Here is a 25,232-nt window from a genome sequence, read left to right on the forward strand (position 1 = left end):
GAATACACTTTAGTTCAATTTACGAATGTCATTTTTTTCTTACCTAGCTATATTCTATAATTATTAAAATGCACTTTAGCGAAATTTGGAGAGTTTCTTTTTGATCAATAAGAAAAAAAAATATTAACTGAATAGTTTATAAAATGAATTATTTTTGAAGAATCTTTGAGACATTGTAAAAATATTAACGGACTAGTTTTAGTTACTGAATTATTGTTGAATCATTAATGCCACTTGTAATAAGATGCAGATTATCTAACGGAAGGATTCAGTTTCATTGAATAATGCTTTTGTTTATAATAAATATTAATTACGGATTTTGATTATGAATTGCTAAGTTTTCTTTCCTGGTGACATGGTGATATAATGTAGTAGAAGAATGTTTTTTTTGGGATCTTCAAAACCTTAAACGCTGAAGATCATGGTTGGGAGGGTATCGAACGCGAGAGTCAGCTTACATCCAAGACTTCGCCTCTTCGGAATATATATGCCCTAATGAAAGCTATCACCATTGTATTGGCACTTTAAGTGCTCGTTAAGTTATGCCTGTTTGAGATTTTGTTTCTGCGGAGTATCGGTCTCCAATTTAGATTCTGTAGGGATCCTAAAATAAAATTGTGTATGCAGGTCGAGACATGGCAAAAAGAACCCCCCCACCCGAAAGAGCTAGGGAACAAGAGGATCCCGCCCTGCCATGCTAACTCAACCACGAGGGGCCTCGGTGACTACTTCCCGAATTATTTTGTGAAGATTGGCTGCCAACCGCCGTCACCGTTGCTACCCGATATGTATTGCTAGAGTAGCTTCACCACAGTACATGCTACATAAATTTTTGGCGCCCAATCATGGGGCCCGAGGTTGTCTATAAAAAAAAAAAAAAAAAAAAAAAAAAAAAAAAAAAAAAAAAATGAGTCTTTATATTATTGTCCACGCACGCTGACGTCGATGTGACTGGTTTAGTCTATCTTCCGCATGCGCAGATACTGGTAGTATACAAGATAGTAATTAGGACTACGATGCTTACAATTCAGAGCTTGAATTATGCCGAGAATCTGACCTTACTATATTGTTGAGTGCCTATATATAAACACGACTATAGTTATTAACACCAGCTATACAATCGGTCCCATACATTTGCTCGTTTTCTTTCTTATAATTTTGGAGAAACAACAGATTAGGTTTGCTTAGGTAGAAATACTTTCAAATGCAATTTTAGAATACTGCATATTTTGCTAAGATATCAGTACTGATTGCTACTTGATAGCTTGTTGATGGTTAAGTAAATCTCAGTCTTCGTGGAGCCAAAAGTTATAAAGTTAGATTGAATGGTTTTGTATTAACGATACTATCAAAGATAGTTAGAATGTTGCCCGGAACTTGGCCATATGCTGCTTTGCATATCCTTGCCGAACATTTCTGATTAGATTAAAATGTTGAATATTACAAACCGCTTTCTATAGTAGTTTCAATAAACCAGATAAATTACCTACTTTCATTGAGGCGATTATATTTCGTAATTAAAAAAAAAAAAAAAAAAAAAAAAAAAAAAAAAACAAATAACTTCTACTTTATTATATTACCAAACCAATGTCACGAATCAGGAAAATATGAATGAAGCATGTTGCCTTTACGCAGCCCACAAAATGTACAGCCGTCGTCAGAGACCGCTGATAACCACTGTGTTCTATGCCAGTTAGTAATGGACAATACACAGTCTTGCTATTGCACCCCTTGTAGGCATGTTTTCCACAAACTTTGCTTGGAAGGTTGGTTGGTAAACCATGCTAAATGTCCCAGTTGTAGTGCTGTGATTGATCCAGCCTCAATTAAATTAGTTGTTGGAGATTGCTCGCCGAGAGGAAAACAATCTGCCCCACCTCCACCTACTAACATAGGGAGAACGGTAACGCGCAGTCTAGCAAAATCTCTTAATCCTGGTCCGACCCAGAGTGGCGAGAATCCAACAGCAAGGTTATTAGATGTTAGTGATGTACCACAATCAGGACTCGACGCTAGCAATAGCACGAATCCACCTGAAATCGCTCCTGCACGACCAGCTCCTGGTGTAAGAAGAAGAGGAAGACCCACTCAGTCCAATTATACCCGCCAAAATCTGGGAGTGGACTATAGGATAATTCAGGAGATGATCGAACAATCAATTACTCGCGTTATGTCATCACTGCAAATACAAGCACCACCCTTTCCAAGAGTGTTGCCAACCCCGATCCAGGTGTCGCCTAGTAGTTCGTCATTCCGAAATGGGAAAATTGCTGACACCATGCAAAAATGGAATCTTCATTTTGATGGGTCTACCGAAGGATTAGGGGTAGAAGAATTTCTGTATAGAGTCAAAACATTGACTGATGAAACTTTGGACAGCGACTTTATGGGTCTCTGTAAGCACTTACATGTGCTATTTTTAGGCAAAGCCCGTGACTGGTACTGGCGGTACCACAAGCAGGTAGACCACATAGTCTGGACTGAATTTTGTACTGCACTTCGCCATCAGTACAAAGATTATCGGTCCGATTTTATGAGCAAAGAACTGGTAAGAGCTAGAAAGCAAAACCCTGGGGAATCATTTGTGTCGTTCCATGACGCTGTAGCGTCACTGATCGATAAATTTGCAATTAAAATTGACGAGGAGGAGTTAATCGAAATTTTAAAAAATAATTTATTACCCGAAACCCGACATAAACTGCTATACCAGCCAATAAGTTCAGTTGGCCATCTACGTAGATTGGTCCAAATGAACGAGAATTTAGTTCATGAGCTCAGTTGTCGCACTGATGGTATGAATAAATCCAGAACTATTGGCCGTCGCCAAGTATATGGACTAGAAGAGTCTTTTAATGAACCGGAGGTAGAAAATTCAGAAGATACAAACTTTGACATCGCAGCAATTCGTAGATGTCATACCAACTTTAAATGTTGGAACTGCGAAGAGCAAGGGCATCTGTGGGAAAATTGCCTTGCTGACCGCCGTATATTTTGTTACGGATGCGGGGCACCCAACATTTATAAGCCCCAGTGCCAAAACTGTATCCGTAAAGCTTCGGAAAACCAACAGAAGGGTGCATCCAGCAGCAGTCGGATGCCCCCAAAAATCTAATTAATTCCCATACGAACTTTGTAACTGTGGACCGAAGCAAAAGCTTGGTCCCTACACCGACTTTAAAGTCACATTCCAACAATTTAGAAATAGCTAAAACTATTAAATTACGATTTTTACCGTATCATGAACGGTTAGCTAATTATTTGCATGTCCGAAATAAGATTTTTTATGAAGAAAAACCCCGTGTTTCTCAGCGTACGCAGCGCTTGAAAAATTATTATTCAAAAATCAAGCAACATAGCAAGCTTTTAGTTTCGACCGTTTTTTGCAATCCCACCGATATGCGCAGCTATGCCGAAGTGTCGTTTCTAACCTTTACCGAGCTTGGTCTATTGGATACAGGCGCGAATATTAGCTGCATAGGTTCTACGCTTGCGCAACAAGATTTTACCGTAATGCCGGAATTTAAGCCTATTAAATCGCATGTCAGAACAGCAGATGGCCATAGTCAGAAAGTCATCGGAGTGCTTGAAGTTAAAATGCAGTATAAATCGGCTACCAAGTCCTTGAAACTGTATGTGATTCCTTCTATAAACCAAAATCTAATTTTGGGTCATGATTTTTGGAGAGCCTTTGAGCTCGCACCAAGCATTATAAATTCTGTAGAACTAAAATCAATGGAAAAAGAGCAGGAAACAGAGTCGATTGCATACCCTTTAGATAGCCAGCAAACGCAACAGCTGCACGTAGTAAAGCAGTTGTTCCCCAACGCTGTTGATAGATTAGGCCGCACAACATTGATCCAACACCGTATAGATATAGGAGACGCACGTCCAGTGAAACAAAGATTCTATCCTGTAAGTCCGGCCGTAGAAAAGTTGTTATATGCAGAAATTGATCGCATGTTGCAGCTTGGAGTTATTGAGCCGTCGGTAAGCGCCTGGAGCTCGCCTATGCGACTCGTCCTTAAGCCCAACAAGGTTCGCCTTTGTCTGGATGCTCGAAGACTGAATGACGCCACAAAAAAAGATGCTTATCCTTTGCCGAGCATCGATGGCATTTTTTCGCGGCTACCTAAGGCGAATATAATTTCCAAACTAGATTTGAAAGACGCCTATTGGCAAATAGAACTTTCCGAGGATTCAAAGCCTCTCACTGCTTTTACGGTCCCCGGAAGACCGCTATATCAGTTTAAGGTCATGCCCTTTGGCCTTTGTAACGCGCCTTCTACCATGTGTCGGTTAATGGACGAGATAATTCCTTCTGACCTGCGCTATTGCGTGTTTGGATATTTAGATGATCTGTGTATTGTGTCCGAAGATTTCAGTTCACATCTGGCGGTATTGGTTCGCATCGCTGAGCAGTTTAGAAAAGCCAACTTGACTTTAAATATTTCGAAAAGTCAATTCTGTGTAACAAGTATCAATTATCTTGGTTACGTGATTGGTAGCGGAGGTATTTGCACAGATCCGGAAAAAGTAGCTTGTATTGTAAATTGGCCGCCGCCAAAAAACTTGAAGCAAGTTCGAGGATTTCTAGGAGTTTGCGGTTGGTATCGTCGGTTTATATGCAACTTTTCCGATCTCACTTGCCCCATAACGGACGTATTATCGACAAAGAAAAAGTTTGAGTGGACCCCTGAAGCACAGACCGCAATGGACAACTTAAAAACAGTGCTAACATCCTCGCCGGTTTTAAAAAATGCTGACTTTAAGAAGAAATTTTTCTTACATTGTGACGCTAGTGATTTTGGCATTGGCGCCGTTTTAGTACAGATGTCTGAAGATAATGAAGAACAACCGATAGCTTTCATGTCAAAAAAATTAAACCGTGCGCAGCGAAACTATAGTGTTACCGAGCGTGAATGCCTAGCAGTCATATTAGCCATCGAAAAGTTCCGATGTTATTTGGAACTCCAGGAATTTGAAGTGGTTACCGACCATTCTAGTTTGCTATGGCTTATGCGCCAGCAAAATATATCGGGTAGACTGGCACGATGGGTTTTTAGACTGCAACAATTTAAATTTTCCGTCTCCCATCGGAAAGGCAAAGACCACATTGTTCCCGACGCTTTGTCTCGGTTGCCTGAGAATGAAATCGCTCAATTAGACATGGGTCCTGTAATAGATCTTGAGTCCGATACATTTATGGACGCCAGCTATGTACAAATTAAAGACAAATTTTCCCAAAATTTTACTCAGTTTCCGGACATAAAAATAGTTGATAAGTTTTTGTATGTACGCACCGAACATTCGAGGGGAGACTCGTCACAAGAAAGTCCTTCGTGGAAACTATGGGTGCCTGATCGACTTAAAGTCGATGTGCTCAAACAAGCCCATGACAGCATAACGTCGTCTCACGCCGGCATGCAAAAAACCATTGAGAGAATCCGCAGACATTTGTTCTGGCCAGGATTAGTTAAAGATGTACGTGAATACATACGAAATTGCGAGATATGTAAAGAAACTAAGGCTCCAAATTATACCCTTCGGCCACCTATGGGTGCTCACATCCCAACTTGCAGACCATTTCAAAGGCTTTATATTGACCTGCTTGGGCCATACCCTAGAAGCAAAAGCGGTCATGTGGGATTGTTAATAGTCTTAGATCACTTTAGCAAGTATCATTGGTTGCAGCCCCTGAAGAAATTCACCTCAGCTGTGATACAAAAATTTCTTCTTGAACAAATTTTCCATTGTTTTGGTGTGCCACAAACTATAATAAGTGACAACGGCACCCAGTTCAAAGCTCGTGAGTTCAATGCCTTCTTAGCCGAACTTGGCATTAAACATCTGTATACAGCTCTATATTCACCGCAGAGCAATGCTGCAGAACGAGTTAACCGCTCAATACTCGCCGCCATTCGCTCGTATTTAAAACAGGATCAGACCCATTGGGATGAACATATTACAGGGATTTCATGCTCCTTAAGGTCTGCTCTGCACCAATCGATTGGGTGTTCTCCATACCGTGCCCTATTCGGGGTGGATATGATCACTCATGGTACCGATTACAAATTATTGAAGGAGTTGTCCTTATTGGAAGAACCGCAGGCCCCCCTGTTGCGGTCTGACCATTTGGCATTGCTAAGGACAGATATTCAGAAAAACATCAGGAAAGCCTATGAGCGCAATGCGGCTCAATATAATTTACGCAGCAAGCCTGTTTCTTTTCGTGAAGGACAGGAGGTGTTCTGTCGAAATTTTGCGCTTAGTAAATTCTCACACAATTTTAATGCTAAACTGGCTCCCCAGTTTATTAAATGCCGTGTCAAAAAGAAACTCGGAAATTGTTTTTATTCCCTTGAAAATCAGCAAGGAAAAGAAATTGGTACTTTTCATGCCAAGGACATTAGAGTCTAATTCCCGCTAATATACCCGTCTAACGGTAGGATATTATCGGGTGGTGTAATGGTCGCAGTTTTCCTATTTAAATTAAACCGCGTAAGCGATCCTAACAGCTTGCGTTTGTGTAACGACGCTATAGCGATCAGCTTTTGTCTGTCATGGTCAGCTGCGAATGAGTCAGCCGCTGCTATAAACCGCCTGCGTGCACGTTGGCAGCGCAGCTATCTTCCCTCTAATCCGGGAAAGAAAAAAGCTCTGAGACCCTATATAAGCCTGCAGGTCCCGGATATAACCCTTTTTTTTTTTTTCAAAAGTTACTTTACCATCGAAGGTCTGGCTACGGCGGTGCGGACATAGCCCCACCAAAATATTAATCTAAAAGCAACAAGTTCGGGCATCAGTCGTTTAATTCGTTTAATTTAAATTCCAACTAAATTGAACCAAAAACAACAAAAAAAATAAAAAGAAAAACCCTAAAAGTAACCGATTGGCGAAATAAATTTTTTTGTTCATTTGATGATAACCTTTCGCTCCGCCACCCGGCCACCAGCACCTCACCGGCATATATTTCTTTGTGCCAAGATCTGGTCACAGTTTTAACCAGTTCTTGCTTGCCTGCCGAAAGTAATTTTTGGAGGAATAAATCTTGCCGCCGCCGTCTCTGACAGAAAAACCCACTTATTTTGAGGCAGCCGCCACGTGTGCCAATTGGACGGCACTGTAATTTCTTGGGACGGCAATGACATTTCTGCCCCCATTAAATAGACGTCAGCCTCAACGGCGGATCAGCTGCCATACCCTTGCTCATGCCAGCAAGGGCAGGCGCCGTTTCCACAGTTTGGAATCCGGAAGAGGCAGTAGCCTTCTGGGCCCCATTGACGCGCCGCTGATCAGAAGCCCAGATGACATCGCCAATTAAGTTGGCCGGAGCGTGCAGATGCATGAAAATTGCTGTTAAATGTTTTTAGTAAAAAAATTGTTAACTAAATCTTGTGAGAGACTTCCAAAAGTTTGTGAAAAGTGCATTTATTAGGCCCTCAAAAAACCGCGTGCAAGTGCAGTGAAAAAGAAAAATTGACATCTATATACATAGCTTTATATATATAGAAAGGAATACTAGTATAAATCTATCCCCCTTCTTGTAGAGTCCAAAGTCATTTCAGAATTTTTTTTATATTTTTTTTTCCCACTTATTTTCGGAGAGTATCTTCTTAGTACTCACAATTTAAAAACCCTCCTGTGCCATAATAATATAATCAAAACAATTTAAAGCCCCACAGAAGACAAAAGAAAACAAATGAAAAAAAAAATAAATAAAATTTGCTGCAAACTCTCCGCTGGAAGGCCTTTCATCGAGGAATACATGTAAGTTTTTAACCTTTTGTTTTGAGTATATTTTCTTATTTTGGCACAGATAAGCACAGCCAAACTGACATGCGCACCTGCTGAGTTTTTTTACTTTCTGTTTCACATTACGCTTTAGCTCCGATCAATATGTTTATGACCGTGTCAGTCTGGTGAATGCTTATCATCTTTGATTCTACCTACACCCCGCTCAATTACTAGCTGAAACAGAAGCAACCTAAAAGAAAAGATTTTTAACAGAATCAAATATATGTACACAAAGATGTATCATCGTATTCACCGATCAGCTGGTTGCGCTGCGCTCCGATTTGCCCATGCGCTTTGAGCTTAACCTTCTGTTGCCCATATTTTTTTCGACCATACAATTAACCATCAACTACAATTGTATTGACTCTATTATAATAACTTTTTTTTTTGCTTTTGCCGAATACACTTTAGTTCAATTTACGAATGTCATTTTTTTCTTACCTAGCTATATTCTATAATTATTAAAATGCACTTTAGCGAAATTTGGAGAGTTTCTTTTTGATCAATAAGAAAAAAAAATATTAACTGAATAGTTTATAAAATGAATTATTTTTGAAGAATCTTTGAGACATTGTAAAAATATTAACGGACTAGTTTTAGTTACTGAATTATTGTTGAATCATTAATGCCACTTGTAATAAGATGCAGATTATCTAACGGAAGGATTCAGTTTCATTGAATAATGCTTTTGTTTATAATAAATATTAATTACGGATTTTGATTATGAATTGCTAAGTTTTCTTTCCTGGTGACATGGTGATATAATGTAGTAGAAGAATGTTTTTTTTGGGATCTTCAAAACCTTAAACGCTGAAGATCATGGTTGGGAGGGTATCGAACGCGAGAGTCAGCTTACATCCAAGACTTCGCCTCTTCGGAATATATATGCCCTAATGAAAGCTATCACCATTGTATTGGCACTTTAAGTGCTCGTTAAGTTATGCCTGTTTGAGATTTTGTTTCTGCGGAGTATCGGTCTCCAATTTAGATTCTGTAGGGATCCTAAAATAAAATTGTGTATGCAGGTCGAGACATGGCAAAAAGAACCCCCCCACCCGAAAGAGCTAGGGAACAAGAGGATCCCGCCCTGCCATGCTAACTCAACCACGAGGGGCCTCGGTGACTACTTCCCGAATTATTTTGTGAAGATTGGCTGCCAACCGCCGTCACCGTTGCTACCCGATATGTATTGCTAGAGTAGCTTCACCACAGTACATGCTACAAGCAGCAGGCGCCAACGTGATCATCGTTATCCTAATAATCATCTGTTATCCTTGCCACACTTAAGCTGACCGCCGTTCGATGCTTTCGAGTGTTTCACGCCTCTGCATAATTTTGCCAGCTCAGCTGCATGGAGCAAGGCGAGTGACAGGGGCAGAGTAACAAAGAGTGACAAAGAGGCAAAAAGAGAGACACAATCAAATAGAGGTAGCTGGCAGAGTTTCAAGGAGGCAGGGTCAATTGCCGACTATTGCCCCAGGACTGAGGTTAAGGCTTGGTTAGTCGGCCCCCACATTAATATTGAATCTGTACAATAATCCTTTTTATGTGTTCCAACAATGAGCGTTAAGTGCCGTCGCCCGTGCCACACCTCGTTATGGGCAGCTCAGGCGAAGTGCATTTTGGCTGCGACCTCGTCAGCCAGTGCCATTCACATGCTGCCTTATGCTGATCGCATTCGATTTTTATGTTACTCCTTACTCGGGTACTTCGACTATTGCGTGCTGCTTAAGACAGCTAAACATAACAGACAAATTGAAATATGGACACACCCCTTCTAGCTCACAGACCAGATATGTCCATATAAAGCCTTGTTTTACACAAACTGGACAATCGTGCCCCCTTGTGAGCACTAGCACTTCTACAAGGCTGTTTATTACCCAGTGTATAAGACTCTTATGGCACGCTATAAAAATAACCTAGAGCTGTTAAAGTAATCTGTGTGAATTAATTTTCAAAATGTGCGTTAGACAAAATAAATTTGAATAGCTCCGCTCTAGAGGAATCCTGCTTATGAGCACACGACTGTGCTAATTGGATTAAATCGGAATCTAACTCGAATTATGCAATCGGCATTTCACATTCACGTTTTAGAGAAAGATTTCGTTTTAATCAGTTAGAGGTAGAAAAATAACGCTTAAATTGTTTATTTATTGTTTATATGCTCAACAAATAGCTCGAAGCTTCATTACTTATCATAAATAAAGCTTTGTGCATGTCTAATTTGATTTAAAATTAATAAGTTTTATCGAAATGGTTATCGAAACCAACAGTGTGACCAAATTCCCATCAACTTAAGCAATTTTCTTACAAAGTGTATAACGTATAGAACGACCTCACAAAAAATTTAAACTTTATCATGTTTTAGCTGCTGTCAAATAAATAAGTGTTATCGATAAAGTTATCGAAGTAACAGTGTGACCAAATTCCTATTTAAAATTCCATCAACTTCAGCAATTATTAAACCCACGTAGGGAATATTAACATTCTCCCACAAAATGCATAAGGGATAGAACGAAGTTAGAATATATTCTAGCTGGCATGTGTTGGAGTACTTGGAAAGTGTATTCAAGATACGTTGTTTTGCGAACCGCTGCTTGTTTTTATGGCGCGTCATTTCTTTTGGGTGAGCACTTGCATTGGTCTTTGATTATGGAATTGCACTTAAAGTGTTGCAAGCTCCTTTCGGGCGACGACAAACCGAACGTCGCCTCATGCTATTTCAATGTGTCAACGGGGTGGCAATTTTTGTAATGGAATTGCTTTGCCTTAGCACTCGTTAAACTTATTGCTGTTTTTGTAGCTTTTTTTGTTGTTGCTGTTGTTGTTGAGGTTGCTTTATTGATGATAGATGAGAATGATTTGAATTTAATTTGGGCTGGCTGCATCAATGCAGATCGTGCAGCTCGCAGCTTGGTTTACCGAATGCCCACTAATCATGTTAAATGCTCAAGTTTCAAGTCGTAAACGTTGCACATACGCCGCGTTGCCAACAAGCAGTAGACGCCCAGTCTGAAACCCAACCAGGCGCAACGCAGACAGGAAAAACAAACGCAAAATGCAAAAACCTTCAATTAGTGTTTGCTGCTGCCGCTGCCGCTGCTGTGGCTTCCAATGCCAATGCATGCCCGGCTGATTTTGAGGTCAGCGCTCCTCTAATTGGGTCACACACCCACACCACACGCAACACGCACACACAACCACACACGCATACACACCCATATATAAAGTGATAGATTACAGCAGAGAGCAAATGTGCTTATCATACATATAATTGGCAACTTTTTGCTTTTACTTCTGCCGGTTAACATTTGGCTTAAACATATAAATAAATGTTACCGAATGCAACTCGGCTATGCCCGGCCTGAAGAAATTATTGCTTCTTATCTTAAAACCCATTCTCTCACATTTAATGGGAATGTTTTATGCAAAAATCTGTACAGCTTTATAAGTAAGTTTAGATCCGATCAGAGCAATATTTAATTATTGTCCATATAAACCCAGTCTTCCATTATCCCAACTAAGCCTGGGCTATATTTCCCGAAAAGTGCGAAATATGTCTAGAATTTAATTACACATAAATCTATTAACATGACTGAAGCTAAACGGATAAAATATACTATAGCAACAACTATTCGCGCATTTTTCACTCTCGAAAGTGGATTATCTTAAGATGGCGGAAACTAGCTTTCAACATGTTTTATATGTATTTAATCTGAAGTATCACCATTAGTGTGAAACACGCCTCTAGCAACAATACTTTGAATATGAGTGTGAAGCCGATCGGATGGTATACAAAGAAGATTCATGCATCATTCGATTCTTTACACTCGCAGATGTCACTTTCCATAAATTCCGTCTAGGTAACTAAAATAAGAATGTCAGCTACCCAGCATGTGCGTTGATTACCAATCAGTCAGTCAGTCAGTCAGCCAAAAAATCAATCAATCAGTCAGTCAGCTAGAAAAACACGTTTTATATATCTACTAAATAGAATGTATGGAACTCACAGTTGTATCTCCCGCAATTGAACACAACCGTTTTTTCTTTCTAACCTATTTTCCAGATACCGCAAATTATAATGTTGACATTCGATGGTGCCGTCAACTTGAATAATTATGATCATTATCAGAAAATATTCAATGGCAAGCGCAAGAATCCCAACGGCTGCAACATACGTGGCACATTCTTCCTATCCCACGAATACAGGTAACTACATATATATATAAATATATTTGCAAATATACTTAACAAGCGCCGCAGATGGCAATATAATAAGCCAGTTGACAGTGTGCGAGCTCTGGTGACACTTGGCCCCAAAACTGCTGGCAAACAAAATTTGACAAAATCATATACATTATTTTTGGCAATATTACGCATACGCCGTGTTGTTGTTGTTGTTATTCTACGCTGATGTTGCAGCTACTGCTGCTGCTTACGTTGCAATGTCTTCATCAGCTCGGCAGGGCAACACGTTGCAAGTCAAGACGTCTATTTGCCACCCACACGGGCAAAGTTTTGTGCATGGTTGTGGAAAATACTTGTCACATACTTGCCACGCCCCAAAAAGCGAGCACTTGCCATACGTCAGTCAGTCAGTCAGCCTGCCAGACAGCCAGCCAGCCCGTCTTTGCTCTACTAATTGTTGTTGATAAATTGGAGCTGACAAAGTTATGTCAACTGCAAAACGAATTTTCGCCAAAATATATGAACTACTTTTTGGCAGACTTATAAAAACGCCACATCGGCACACACACACACATACACGTACGCACAACAAAGTAGAGTACCAACAAGAAGCAGATGCAGATGCAGTTGCCATAGAATATGAAGCGGCAGTTGAAGATAAAGACACAACAGCGCACATTGGCCAAAAATGACATACAACAGTGGGCCAATTCGCTCAATTGTATGATAAATAACTTGACGAACAAACAAGACTGAGATTAAAACTAAATCCGAAAAAATAAGAAAACAAATCTTAAATTGAACTTCAATATAACATTTAACTAATGTGAGAAAAAACAACAGAGGCTATAAAGCACTTTGCTGTTAAAAGATGAACGATTTGGAATTAAGTATACGCCATGTCTACAAACTGAGAGAATCTAAATCTAGAATATGAATAAAAACATTACAATACGCGTGTTTGAATTAAATAAAATTACAATAAAATGAATAAATATAAGAATAGTTAGCGTAAATAGGATTCATGATATCAAACTATCTCTCCCCAGTTGGCAACATTCATGAGCCTAGGTTGAGAACTTAGACTTTTATCAATACTTATTAGCTCCTATTATTACTTGGGCTCTTCTGACAAATGCCTGTGCTACTGTACGATTTGAAAACCTAATGCCGCAAAATATGGTCCAACAAATGCAAAAGTAGAGGTCACCCATTATATAAAATTAAGGACTGACACTTTTTTAAGAGCCAGCTGCCCAGGCTCAAGGATCGGCCAATAGTAAAAATAAAATTAATGAGAATTCCGAGCTCGAGCCGGTTGGAAAAGCGAATTGTAGCCTGAGCATAAATGTTAACCAGGTCTTAAAAAACTCTAAGAAATGGTTAAAGCCATATAAAAATTAAGTATTATATTTTATAATATATGCAAAAACTTAAATACCTTTGGTATATACACAATTTTAGGCTGGCAAAAAGTGCATAAGCTGACCATTGTGCCAGGCACGCCTGAGAGCTAAGTAAGCGGCAAGAGTCAAAAAATTTGCGAACCGAGCGTGAACAGCAAAAATCTTGAGTGAAGTTTAAAAGCTTTTTTCTACTTTGCCACAGCAAAAGTAGAATATATGAAGTTGAAGAAGCGGAGCCATATATACACATAAATATATACTACATATATACATACATATATATGGAATAGCGGCAGTTTCGAAGTTGAATTGAAATGTGCTGAATGGCAGTAATTGCCTGAATATGTTACACATGCACACACATGAGTGCGCTAATGTGCGTGTGGGTATGTGTGTATATGCGTGTGTGTGTGATAGCTTGTATATGTTTATGCACACATACACACAGTCACATGTACATTTTGGGCAAATCATTTTTATGCTTTTGCCTGAAAAATAAAAAGAGACACACTTATCATTCATTCCACTTTTAGCATTCGTTTCTTTTTGTAGACTTGCAACAAAAAGCAGCAGCAGCAACGGCACATAAATAGTGGTAAACTGCAACAGTCGCACTCACAACTTGCCACAAGAAGCAACCACCAACACTATCGTCGTTGCCGTCACCGCTGCCGCTGCCGCTGCCTCTGCTGCTGCTGCTGTCGCTGCTGCTGCAGAGCTCTTTAGTGCGGAAATGATTTAATGCGCTTCGCAACTCTTCAGCTTATTTTGTTAAGATTTTTTGCCAGTGGCTGCGGGCATGATGATGATGATTTTGATTTGGCATGCAGAGTTTCCAGTTTCCAGTCAGTTGCCATTCGCAGCGCCGCAAAGTATGCAGCGTTTTTTTGTTTACGGCTATTGAGGCAATTAGTTTCGTCTGAAACCGTCTCCCACTTTCTATCTGTCTCTTAATATGTGTGTGTGTGTGTGTGTGTGTGCGAAACCAATAAAAAAGCGACAAGAATTTATGTTGAACTATTTATGAATGACAACGACTATTTTCAACTATTTCGTGCTTTAATAAAATTATATACAAGGCCTGCAGAGACAGAAATAATTAAGATGAAATGAAATTGTTTAAGAATGCCTATAACGTGTCTATTTATACGTATGACATCTAAAACTCTTACAACTCAAATGGCTTAAACTTATTTTGATACCCTTATTTCTACAGGGGTATTATAATTTTGACATGTAATGTGTAATGCATAGAAGCAGACTTCTTCGACTCTATGAAGTATTTTTTCTCCGAGTCATCGACAGACAGTCTTTCAAAATCAGCAAAATCTTAACAACCTTAGATCACTATAGCATAAAAAATTAGTTCTTCTATGGAATACATTTCTGTTTCTTAAGATTTCTTGACCAAACTCAGCACTTGCAACTCTACACTATTTACCTATCATTTGTGCAAAACCGCCTCCAATCGAACTACTATACCACATGAGTCCTACGAGGACAATCAGTCGGAAATAGTTTCAGCTTTTGCACAAAGGACATATATCTATATCAAGGGTATTTATTTGCTGCTTCTTTGAAAAGTTATATAAGCTGTACTTTGTTAAAATTGTAAAGCAATGAAGTACTTGATTAGAACCAAAAAATTAATTGTAAGTAAAATAAAGCTGTTGATTTTATTATTATTATTATTATTGATTCCTCTCTACAATTCAAATCTATAGTAAGCCGTTTTCAACCATAAACTCAACTGTGATTTGCGCTTAGTTAGAATCTGTTTGGGCTTAAACGCTGGCCAACTGCTTAGAATATGCATTTGCAGTTGTCATCGCCGGCACGTTCGCAAAGAGAGACATGAGAACTGTGAACTGGGAGCTGAGAATTGAGAATTGAAAGCAGAAAACTGCGAGCTGTTTGCTATTTGTTCGCCAAAATGTCACTGATAACGAACTTTCTTGCCATTCGGCGCTGCGGCGGCTAAGGAAACAATCAGGCAATTGCCAGAGGACTTGTACACTTTTCGACTGCGACTCTGACTAACAGACAGTTAGAGCATACACACACACAAACACACACCCGCGCACACGCACACGCACATATAAATGCAGCGCAGATGGAGACAATTCTGTTCATTTGTATTTAGCTTTAGCAAACTGCAAATAAAAAAAAAATAAAATAAAAAAACGAAAACCCCAAGAAAAAATTAAGAACAATGTTGAGGCAAACTTTTTGCGCAGCATTTTAATTGCACGCAAAAACTTTTAACTAACTAACAAGCCACAAACTAGGCAACACCTCAGTGCACACACAGCCACTAACACACACACGCACGTATATATATATATATATATATATATATTGCTGGCCAGGCACCAAGGCACAAGCCTAAACAAAAGCTACTCGGGCAAAATCTAATTTTCAAACATTTACGTTTTCATTTTACTTGTTAACAATATACTAAAAACTCGCTCCAGTCGCAAATCTTGAAGCCTCTTTCATTCAGCTGTCCTCCAGAGGGAGTTGTGACGGGGTGTGTGCATGCGTGTGTGTGTGTGTGTGTGTGTGCACTAGGTGTGATGTGCCCATAGAGCGGATGCCAAGTGCTGGCAGACAGTTGCTGCATTTGCTGAATAAACATGAGCGACTTCTGTGGGCGCTTACACATAACCGCTTCCGTTTCCGTTTGAAATTGAGTCGCGTCCTTCAGCCTGGCGGCTAAGCGAATTTCCAGCATGCAAAACTTTTTGTGCCTTGCGCGTGTGCTCGGCCCCAGCCTGCCGCCTTACGCGGCCGTTTTTCCGTGCAGTTTATTGCCTGCGAACAATGCAACTGATTGCAAAATGAACAACAAAAAAACGAGAAAGTAAGGATATCTTTGGCACACCGACAATTAAATACCCTTGTAGACAATATCCTTACAGCGTTGCAGCTATGTGTGAGAATATTGAAGCTCGTTAATGCTGAGTTTGATGAAAATATCTTAAAATATCAATTCCACTGGAACCTCCTTCTGACCGATCGCTCCTATGGCAGCTATGTTATATTTATAGTGAACCGATGTTGATAAGATTTTGCATATATGTAAGCATAGTGGAACTTATAAATACCGAGCTAGGTAAGATATCTTGATAAAGTAATAATTCTTCCGTACAAGAATCTACTTTCAAACCTATAGCAGCCTTATGATAAAGTGCTCCGATCTAGCCGGTTCCTACATACCAGGACAATGGCCCTAAAACTGAGAGGCTCGTTTGAATAGAAACAGACTTACAGACGGACAATGCTGTATCAACTCGGCTGTTGACGCTGAAAGAGAATATATCTAATTTATGGCGTCGGAGATGTCTCCTACTATGCGTTACACGTTACATGACAAAAGAATAATATCCCTCGTTTCGCTTTCTTTTCTTCTTTGGATGGAAAGGGGTAGGAGTTTCCCAAGTATCCCAAGTATCAATCAACAGACCAAATTGAATATGCTGAAAAAAAATCGAATCGAAAAATCGATTTTTATCTATCTTGTGTATAGTACAGGTTACATGCAATTGCTCAAAAGCATCATACACTTTTATACATCAAAGGGTATCAAAAAGTAAAACCGTGGCGGCAGGTGAGAAATTGCATTTCTTTTGGCCCGAATTAAATCAAGTTAATTGATTTGGCTTGAGCAATGGGGTGGGATATAAACCGCACATCCATTAGCATGACGGAACGAGAGGCTTCAAATCATTTGTTTATTACATATTTTATGCCTTAACGAACTCCATAAAACACGCACAGCCCACAACTTAACCTCATAGGCGTGGCCGTTTTGGCCACAGCTTGGGCCACTTTGTATGCGGTGTTAACCACAGGCCACAGGTCAGTCTGAGTGGCATTTGCTATGTGCGTGTGAGTGTGTGTGTCTCTGTTTGTGTGTGTCGTGTCGCCTTTAAGATTACATTTCATTAGCTGCCTAACACCGCTTAACCTCATAATCCACAAAATACGCAACCAGAGCCGCAAGCAATTACATAAAGACCTAAATGAACCAAACTTCACGGAACTGAGAACTGAACTGAGCTGCAGTGAACTGAACTGAACTGAACTGAACTGAACTGAGCTGTGGCACGCGTATTCAACACGTTGACATTTAAAATTTCTATAACGCTTGCATCTGGCCGCAGCCTACACAACATCTGAAAGCCGTAACCAAAATCTGTTTAATATCCGAGTCATTCTCAACATGGGCTTAGCAACTTTGCTGTGCGCTGTGAGGCTGTGCGCCTCCGCCCAAGCGTCCAACTGGCCCCCGTCCTATTTTGCCCTGCCCACCTGTCTGCCCTTGCGCGTTGCCTGTCATAAGTAGCTGCGGGCACAACACACGCGCCTGCTGCCTGTTCAGAACTTTTTGTAGCTTTTGCCAACACACACACACATTTAGCGGCTGGCTGCACGGCATCTTAACAAAAGTTAATTTTTATTTTCATCTACGCCCCTGACGCTTGATGTTAATATCGCTCAACAGCGGCTGGCCAGCAACAGCCTAACCAGCGCAGTGGCAGCACAGCCCGCGTTCTGGCTTCAAATCCGCAAGCCTACGGGAAAACTAGATGGTCCACTCAGTTAACATTAGCGCACAGTGTAGAAAATAGCTGTTGTATGATGCAAAAAACTAGCGAGGCATTATCGCTAATTTATCGAATTGTCGATTATTATTAGACTACAAAACGGCCTTAAGGTTAGCTGGTTCGAGACCGGAAATCCGATTTATTTCTTACCATCAACCGGACCTTAAACCAAACCAATAATGATTTCATTTCAAATTAAAACCCTTGACTTATGTAGACTGAGCCCCAAAGCTTAAATAGCTTGCGCCCCATCCATCCATTGGATTTATCTAACGATGCTAATTCTTAGCCTAATTAAATATAATATTTATTAAAAGTCAAAATAAAAAGCAACAACGATAACACTTCTTATCGATAAGCACTTAACAAGCAATTCGATGCCAACTAGCTTCGCTACCATTGAATATTTTGCAATTACAATTATCACTCAATCTTTCCCCACTGTGCTGAGCACAGCTCGGATTTCGGTGGCCCGGCTCTACCTTGACTGCGTCGCGCTGGTAGGCAGATTTCCACTTCTAACAGCCGCCACGCAAAACGTCAGCGACAGACACATTGCCGTTTTTAATGCTAATACTGCCCGCCAGTTTTAGCTTTAAACTTTTTAAATGACCTGAACAACTTTTGAGCAGCTGTCTGGCCAAAAACCCAAGCCGAGACCTCTACAGCGCCAGCTCCATGCCCACAAATGCTTTAGCGAAATTTTCATGCCACCAATAACAAGAAGCAGTAAAAAGAAGAAGAATAAGAACAACAACAACAACTGAAGCCACGCGCCACGCGTTGCAAGTTTTAAGTTTCCATCAAGAGGCAGCTGTAAGGAAGTTGCTCACAACGCAGCCAAGCTGCATCTACAAGTAAATGCCGCTGCATAACTTTTCATTGTCATTTATGCATATTTTTGCTTTAATTTGCTTAAACTGTTTTCTTTTACAGTGCCTATCTTCCCCCCGCTACCTCTTTCACTGTCTCTCTCTCTCTCTCTCTCGCTTTTGCTAACAATGTCTTTTTCCATTTCTCGAGTGGCGCACATTGCGTATACGCAATATATTTAATTGCCACACGATAGTCGCTCTAGGGATAGACCCCGCAAGTTGCTTGCAACTTGCCACAATTTGAAGGGTGTTCCCTTGGCTCTAGATCTAAATTGTAATCATAAAACATATTCCTTGCCGAAATTGATCGCATTTCAAATGAGCAGAGTAAAATATAAGAATACGACATTTAATCATTTTTATTTTTGTCACAAAGCACTTGGGGTCATTTTTTTACTGTGAAGAGTGCGCCGTGATATGCTTTAAGCTAACAACCAACTAACAACTAACCCTTTTGCAACTTAATATCTCTTTATCAATCCAATTAAACGTACCATTTTGGTGTAATTGCTGAGTTTTCTACACAATTTGGTTTGGTATACAAAACGTACTAAAATTTTGTTGCAAAGTAGCCGTAACATTAATATCCGAATTCTCAAATTTCTAGCACTATGTGTGTGCGAGTGTGTGTGTGTGTGTGTGTGTGTGTGTCTCTGTGTGTACACAGCACTGCGAGTGTGTGTTAAAGTGTTTTTGTGTGTTGCGTTTTCAACTCCTGCCTGTTTTGGCCGTTTTCCTTTTTTTATACATTTTTCTCCTGCAAATTGTTGATGAAGGCATTGATGTTGCTGTTGCTGCTACAGCAATTGTTGTTGTTGTTGCTGTTACTGCAATAGCTGTTGTCGACAATGATGATGAGGCTTGGGCCTGGCCTGATCTGGCTTTGGCCTGCAGCCGACGCCCTGATGAGGATGATGATGATGATGACAATGTCGTTGATGCGAAATAAAGATAACGACAACGTTGACAATGACTATGACAACAACCCAACGACACTTTAACAGCCCTTGCAGGTGCCCCATTTCTGCAATTTGTGCGCCTGTATGTGTGTATTCGTTTGTCAGTGTCTGCCTCTGTGTGTGTGTGTGTGTGCGTCTAGTATATTGCGCATGGCCCAGAGTGTAAATTAGATTTATGCATATATTTGTAATCTGACATTTTTTACAACAGTACACATTAAGCTCGAGTTTCGAGGAAGGCGGCAAACCGATTTTGAAACGAACCGTTTTGAGCCCGAAGTGCCATGAACCGAACCTTAAACCGTTTTTTCCGGAATCTACACCTAATTTTTGAGCAATCGAATTCAAGTATTTAACCAAGCCTCGATAAATACCCTAAGCTTATAGCTGTGAACAGCCAGTTTTGAGTCATAAGCCGCACCACCAAACATTTTTGTTGTATTTAGGTCAGTTTTTTTGCTGAGCAAAGCGAAAATAATAACTATATATATTTAATATATATTCTTCACAGAAAATCCAGCCCATATTCTGCCTGAAATTTGTAGAGCATTTGTGAGTCGCATCAACATTTTGATTCATTTCATATACTTGTATGTATATATATATATATTGAGTAGCTGGCCAGGAGAGAAACTGACGACGAACCAAACCACGCTGCACTAGACCTTGTTTTTTACCAAGTGTGCGCCCTTGCTTGTGTGTGTCTGTATGTGTGTGTGTGGAGGTGTGCTTGTGTGTGTGTGTTATGTGGCTGTATGTACTTTCTGTTTTTAGTTGTCTACTTTTATTAGTCGTTCTTGTAATAACTACTGCACCAAGCTAAGCACGCAAAACAACAACAAGCCGACCGACTGTTCGCCTATCAGCCCACACTCAACACTGTCGAGCTGTTGTTGTCGTTGTTGTTGTTGTTTTTATTGCCTAACTGGTGTTGATAACAACGATGATCATGGCCCAGCAGTTGAGCGAAGCCAAGCCAAGCCAAGCCCAGGCAAGGCAAGGCAAGGCAGGCCGAGGCCAGCAAGCTAGCCATAACTTTTCCATGTGAACACTTTTTCTTCTCATTTTCTTTTGTAATTTCACTTTTGACTTTGTTTTTTTGTTCTTCATTTTTTTTCTTCTTTGCTTTCTTTCGCTTGTTTCTCTAGCAATTTACTTTATGCGTGTGCGGCTCTCTCGAAAAGCTTTATTGAAAACGAGACCTGAACTGCAGCTGCCCGTTGTTTGGGGGGCGTTTGTATTTTTTTTATATATACATATATATATATGTGATTTTATGCCTGCTGCAAGCTGAAGCAAGCTCGTTAGGCACACGGGCAGACCAAACATACACACACACACACACACAAGCACACACACACACACTTCTGTACGCACAATATGCTGCATGCAAATTAAGTTAGTTTTTGGTGCAAGGCATAATAAAAACAAAAGCCCATTGCTACGAAAAATGTGTCCAGCGCGTTGAGTGGTCAGGACTTGGCAAGGGGAGAGGGAAAGGGTATTGGATAAACTGCAGCAGCAACAGTAACAGAAGTAACAACAACAAGCTGCGTTAGGGGCGGGGCAGGAACCTGTAGATTTGACTTTTAAAAGCACATTAAAAGAAATTGCTGCATGCGGACATTGCACACATTTTGGGCCCAGGGCTGAGCCGCAGTAAGCCGGCAACTGCCAGGAACAAATTGAAGAAAAATATGCATATGTGTATGTGTGCACCAGAGTGTGCGTGGGTGTGTGTGGGCGTTTGTATGTGTATAAAATAGAAACAAGCAAATAGAAAGCAGCGAGGGGCTGCAAAGCAAAAAGTGAAGTATGCGTGGGCCGTTAAAAGAGTTGGCAAAACAAACGCAATAAAGTGTTAATAATTTTTTATACTAAGAATAAGCTATAATAGCTACATGTTTGAGTTTTAATTAAGTGCAATTATTTTAATAAAAATGCACACGAACTAAAACATATTTGCCATGCTAATATTTTAAAAGATTTTATATACTTTTCCATAAATAAATTTCGATTGCTTACCTTAAACAATAGAAGCTTTGAAACGTTGTCGGAAACTTGAGATATTTTAAGCTTAACAATGTTTCTGCACAGATTAATTAGATAAAAATTAAAAATGTCGTAAAAAAATAACATTAAATATAAATATACCAATATACTATTCCCATTATTTATTCGACTATTACTTTTGTTTGTTAAGCAGTTGATTTGTGAAATATTTTCAATATAATATTTGTTTGCTGTTAAATTCCAAAAGACTTTTCGCTTGGCCCTCAAGCAGCTGACGGCTCAGCATTTTGGGCACAAGCGTTATTCATTTATTCACTATATCTACGTGCATATTTGCTCAGACATGTGTGTGTGTGTGTGTGAAAGCTCCTGCTACTGCTGTATGTGTGTGGGTGTGTGCGTGTGCTGCTCAATGCTAACAATTTCTAATCGTTGAGATTACATGTGTTTCTCCCTTTTTAAATGCAAATTGAACTTGTTAGCAGCCGCAGCAGAGCAGAGGCCAAACCACTCAACATACACACACACACCCCCCCCCCCCCCCACACACACACACAGACACACACAACCACATAAGAAAAAGACAGCATGTAAATGTGTGTGTGTGAGTCTGCTGCTGTATGGGCTATTAAAGAAAAACGAGTTGAGTGCGGCCCCAAATTTAAGAAGAAAAAAAAATGGTAAAAAAGAACCCAAAAAAATAGAAAACTAAAAGCGGCTGCAAATGGGTATACACAGCCGAGTGGGCGTGGCTCGTTTGGCATTTTGTCCGGTGCAACGTTGCGTATGAGTATTGTCATAAACAATGGGCACAGGAACGAGGCCCAGTGCCGAGGCCAGGCCTCGGTTGCCTGACGCAAACTGCATTTGTCTCTTGACACTCGCGACAAGGCCAAAAGGAAATTCATCAAATGTCACTGTGTGTGTGTGTGTGTCTAGCATATCCATGTAGCCATGTTTTGTCAGTTATTTTGAGCACTTGCTTTGCATCTTCTTCTGTGTGCTTGCTGCGTTCACAGTGTTAATTGCTGCCAACATTTTGTGCCCCAGCTCAGGCGCTCACCTACGATCCACGCCCACGGATAACTAAGAAAAAGGGTAGCATGGCACCGCCCCGCCCCATCCCGTCTCACCCCGCCTCAACCACGCCACAGTGTTGACTGCTGCACGTTCCTTTTGTTTTCTCAGCGTCTTTCGGCCTTGACTACAAGTACAGCTTTTGGTTGTAGTTATAGCCCAGCTCAGTTCTCGTCCAGCTGTTTGTCTAACAATTGAAATGTCATGCAATAAATCTACCTAACACACCCACACAAACACACGCACGCACACATGAGCAGCGCTTATTGTCGACACCAAGCTGCCCCTCTCAAGTGCGTGTGTGTGTGTGTGTGTGCGTTCTCTGCCTGTGCCTGGGCCTGGGCCTGAGCATTTCAACAACTTTTCACATTTCCACATTTTTGCATGAACTTTTTGACGATGTCAGATAGTAGTTTGTGCCCGCCATTGTCGAGGCCTCCACCGCATGCAAGTGGATGCATGTGTGTGTGTGTGTGTGTGGGCGTGTCACTGCCTTGGGTACGTCATTCTATGGGCTAAAGTGCGTCAGCATAGCATTCATTATTTTTACTTTACGTTTTTCCTGCTGTTGTTGTATTTTTTATATTTTCGTATTCGTTTTCGTTTTCGTTTTGAGCCACTGCAGAGCCCAAAACTTTGACTTAAGGGCGTAATTTCATTGCGAAATATTTGCGCAGTTTGTTTGCTCAGAACTGAAGCACGCACACATACACACAGGCCTACACACACATACGCGATGATGGCAGTCAGATTCCAGTAGCCAGACCCCGACCCCGACCCCGACCCCGACCCCGACCCCGACCCCGACCACGACCCCGACCCCGCTCCCGACTGAGTGAAATGTTTAATAAATATACATGCAATTTTGTTGTTGTTTTACACATACATTCATAGTTAAATGCATGCTTGTTATTCTCTTTTTGTTTTATTGCTGAATGCGAAACAAACTAACAAAGAGCGACAGACAAAAAACATTCATAATTTTATTTACATTTTTTCGTTGTTAAATTTTGTTTTAGTTTTATTTTGTGTTTTGCCCAAAAACTATTTGTGCACAGTAAATTTCTTGCCTACGTACTGCCCCGCCTTGCCAAGAAATGTATTTCACAAACACACACACACACATACACATATGAGCAATTATGTTTGTTGCTTATACTTCGCAAAACTGACGCATTTTAAACTGCTGCATACTTTCGGGCTCAACTTTTACCTCTCCATGTTGTTATTGTTATTGTTGTTGTTGTTGTTGTTGTTGTTGTTGTTGTTGTTGTTGTTGTTGCCGGTTCAAAGGGAAAGGCATTGTGCATAGCACATTCTTGTATCGTTGCAAATAAAAGTAGAAGTCGAAGTAAAAGAAGTCGATGTAGAAGTAGAAGTAAAAGTAGAAGTAGAAGTAGAAGTAGAAGTAGAAGTAGAAGTAGAAGTAGAAGTAGAAGTAGAAGTAGAAGTAGAAGTAGAAGTAGAAGTAGAAGTAGAAGTAGAAGTAGAAGTAGAAGTAGAAGTAGAGTAGAAGTAGAAGTAGAAGTAGAAGTAGAAGTAGAAGTAGAGTAGAAGTAGAGTAGAAGTAGAAGTAGAAGTAGAGTAGAAGTAGACGTCGAAAGTAGAAGTAGAAGTAGAAGTAGAAGTAGAAGTAGAAGTAGAAGTAGAAGTAGAAGTTAGAAGTAGAAGTAGAAGTAGAAGTAGACGTAGAGTAGAAGTAGAAAGTAGAAGTAGAAGTAGAAGTAGAAGTAGAAGTAGAAGTAGAAGTAGAAAGTAGAAGTAGAAGTAGAAGTAGACGTAGAAGTAGAAAGTAGAAGTAGAAGTAGAAGTAGAAGTAGAAGTAGAAGTAGAAGTAGAAGTAGAAGTAGAAGTAGAAGTAGAAGTTAGAAGTAGAAGTAGAAGTAGAAGTAGAAGTAAAAGTAGAAGTAGAAGTAGAAGTAGAAGTAGAAGTAGAAGTAGAAGTAGAAGTAGAAGTAGAAGTAGAAGTAGAGCTAGATCTGGAAGTAGAGTAGAATACAAAGTGTGTACTTGCACTGAGGGTATCAGCCTATTCGGGGTTGTTCTCTAAGTGAATTCTAGAGAACTCATTTTAAAACTTTTTTTTATATTTTTTGTTTGTTTGTTCGTTCAAGTGTATATGCTGCTTTCAACGCTTTGTGTTTTGTTTTGACGCTACAATTGTAAAATTTGTTCTAATTGGCAAAAGCTGAAGTGTGCCAGCCACATCCGTCAGTCGGCTTTGATATTCAACAAAAAAAAATGCTTGCAGCAACTGCAACTGGGCAACTTTCTCTTTCTATCTGTCTTGCCTTTAGGGGTCTTTGTGTT

The 25,232-nt window shown here is 40.2% G+C and overlaps 1 protein-coding gene and 1 long non-coding RNA gene across 2 annotated transcripts in view; one reads left to right on the forward strand and one right to left on the reverse strand.

Moving 5' to 3' along the window:
• The window catches only part of LOC115764417, a 56,456-nt gene that overhangs the window by 24,006 nt on the left and 7,218 nt on the right, over positions 1-25,232 (forward strand). The window contains exon 5 of the mRNA XM_030707415.1: positions 11,861-12,003. Within this exon, the coding sequence (XP_030563275.1) occupies positions 11,861-12,003 (143 nt within the window). The remainder of the gene's footprint in view (positions 1-11,860; positions 12,004-25,232) is intronic.
• Positions 3,312-4,771, reverse strand: LOC115764418. The gene is made up of 3 exons (XR_004018021.1): positions 3,769-4,771; positions 3,507-3,715; positions 3,312-3,444 (listed from the first exon to the last, which is right to left on the reverse strand). It is a non-coding gene; the product is annotated as an uncharacterized LOC115764418 (long non-coding RNA).

The sequence above is a fragment of the Drosophila novamexicana genome, unplaced genomic scaffold (genome assembly GCF_003285875.2).
Source record: "Drosophila novamexicana strain 15010-1031.04,08,12 unplaced genomic scaffold, DnovRS2.1 tig00000820-arrow-pilon, whole genome shotgun sequence".
In the NCBI taxonomy this organism is placed as follows: Eukaryota; Metazoa; Arthropoda; class Insecta; order Diptera; family Drosophilidae; genus Drosophila; species Drosophila novamexicana.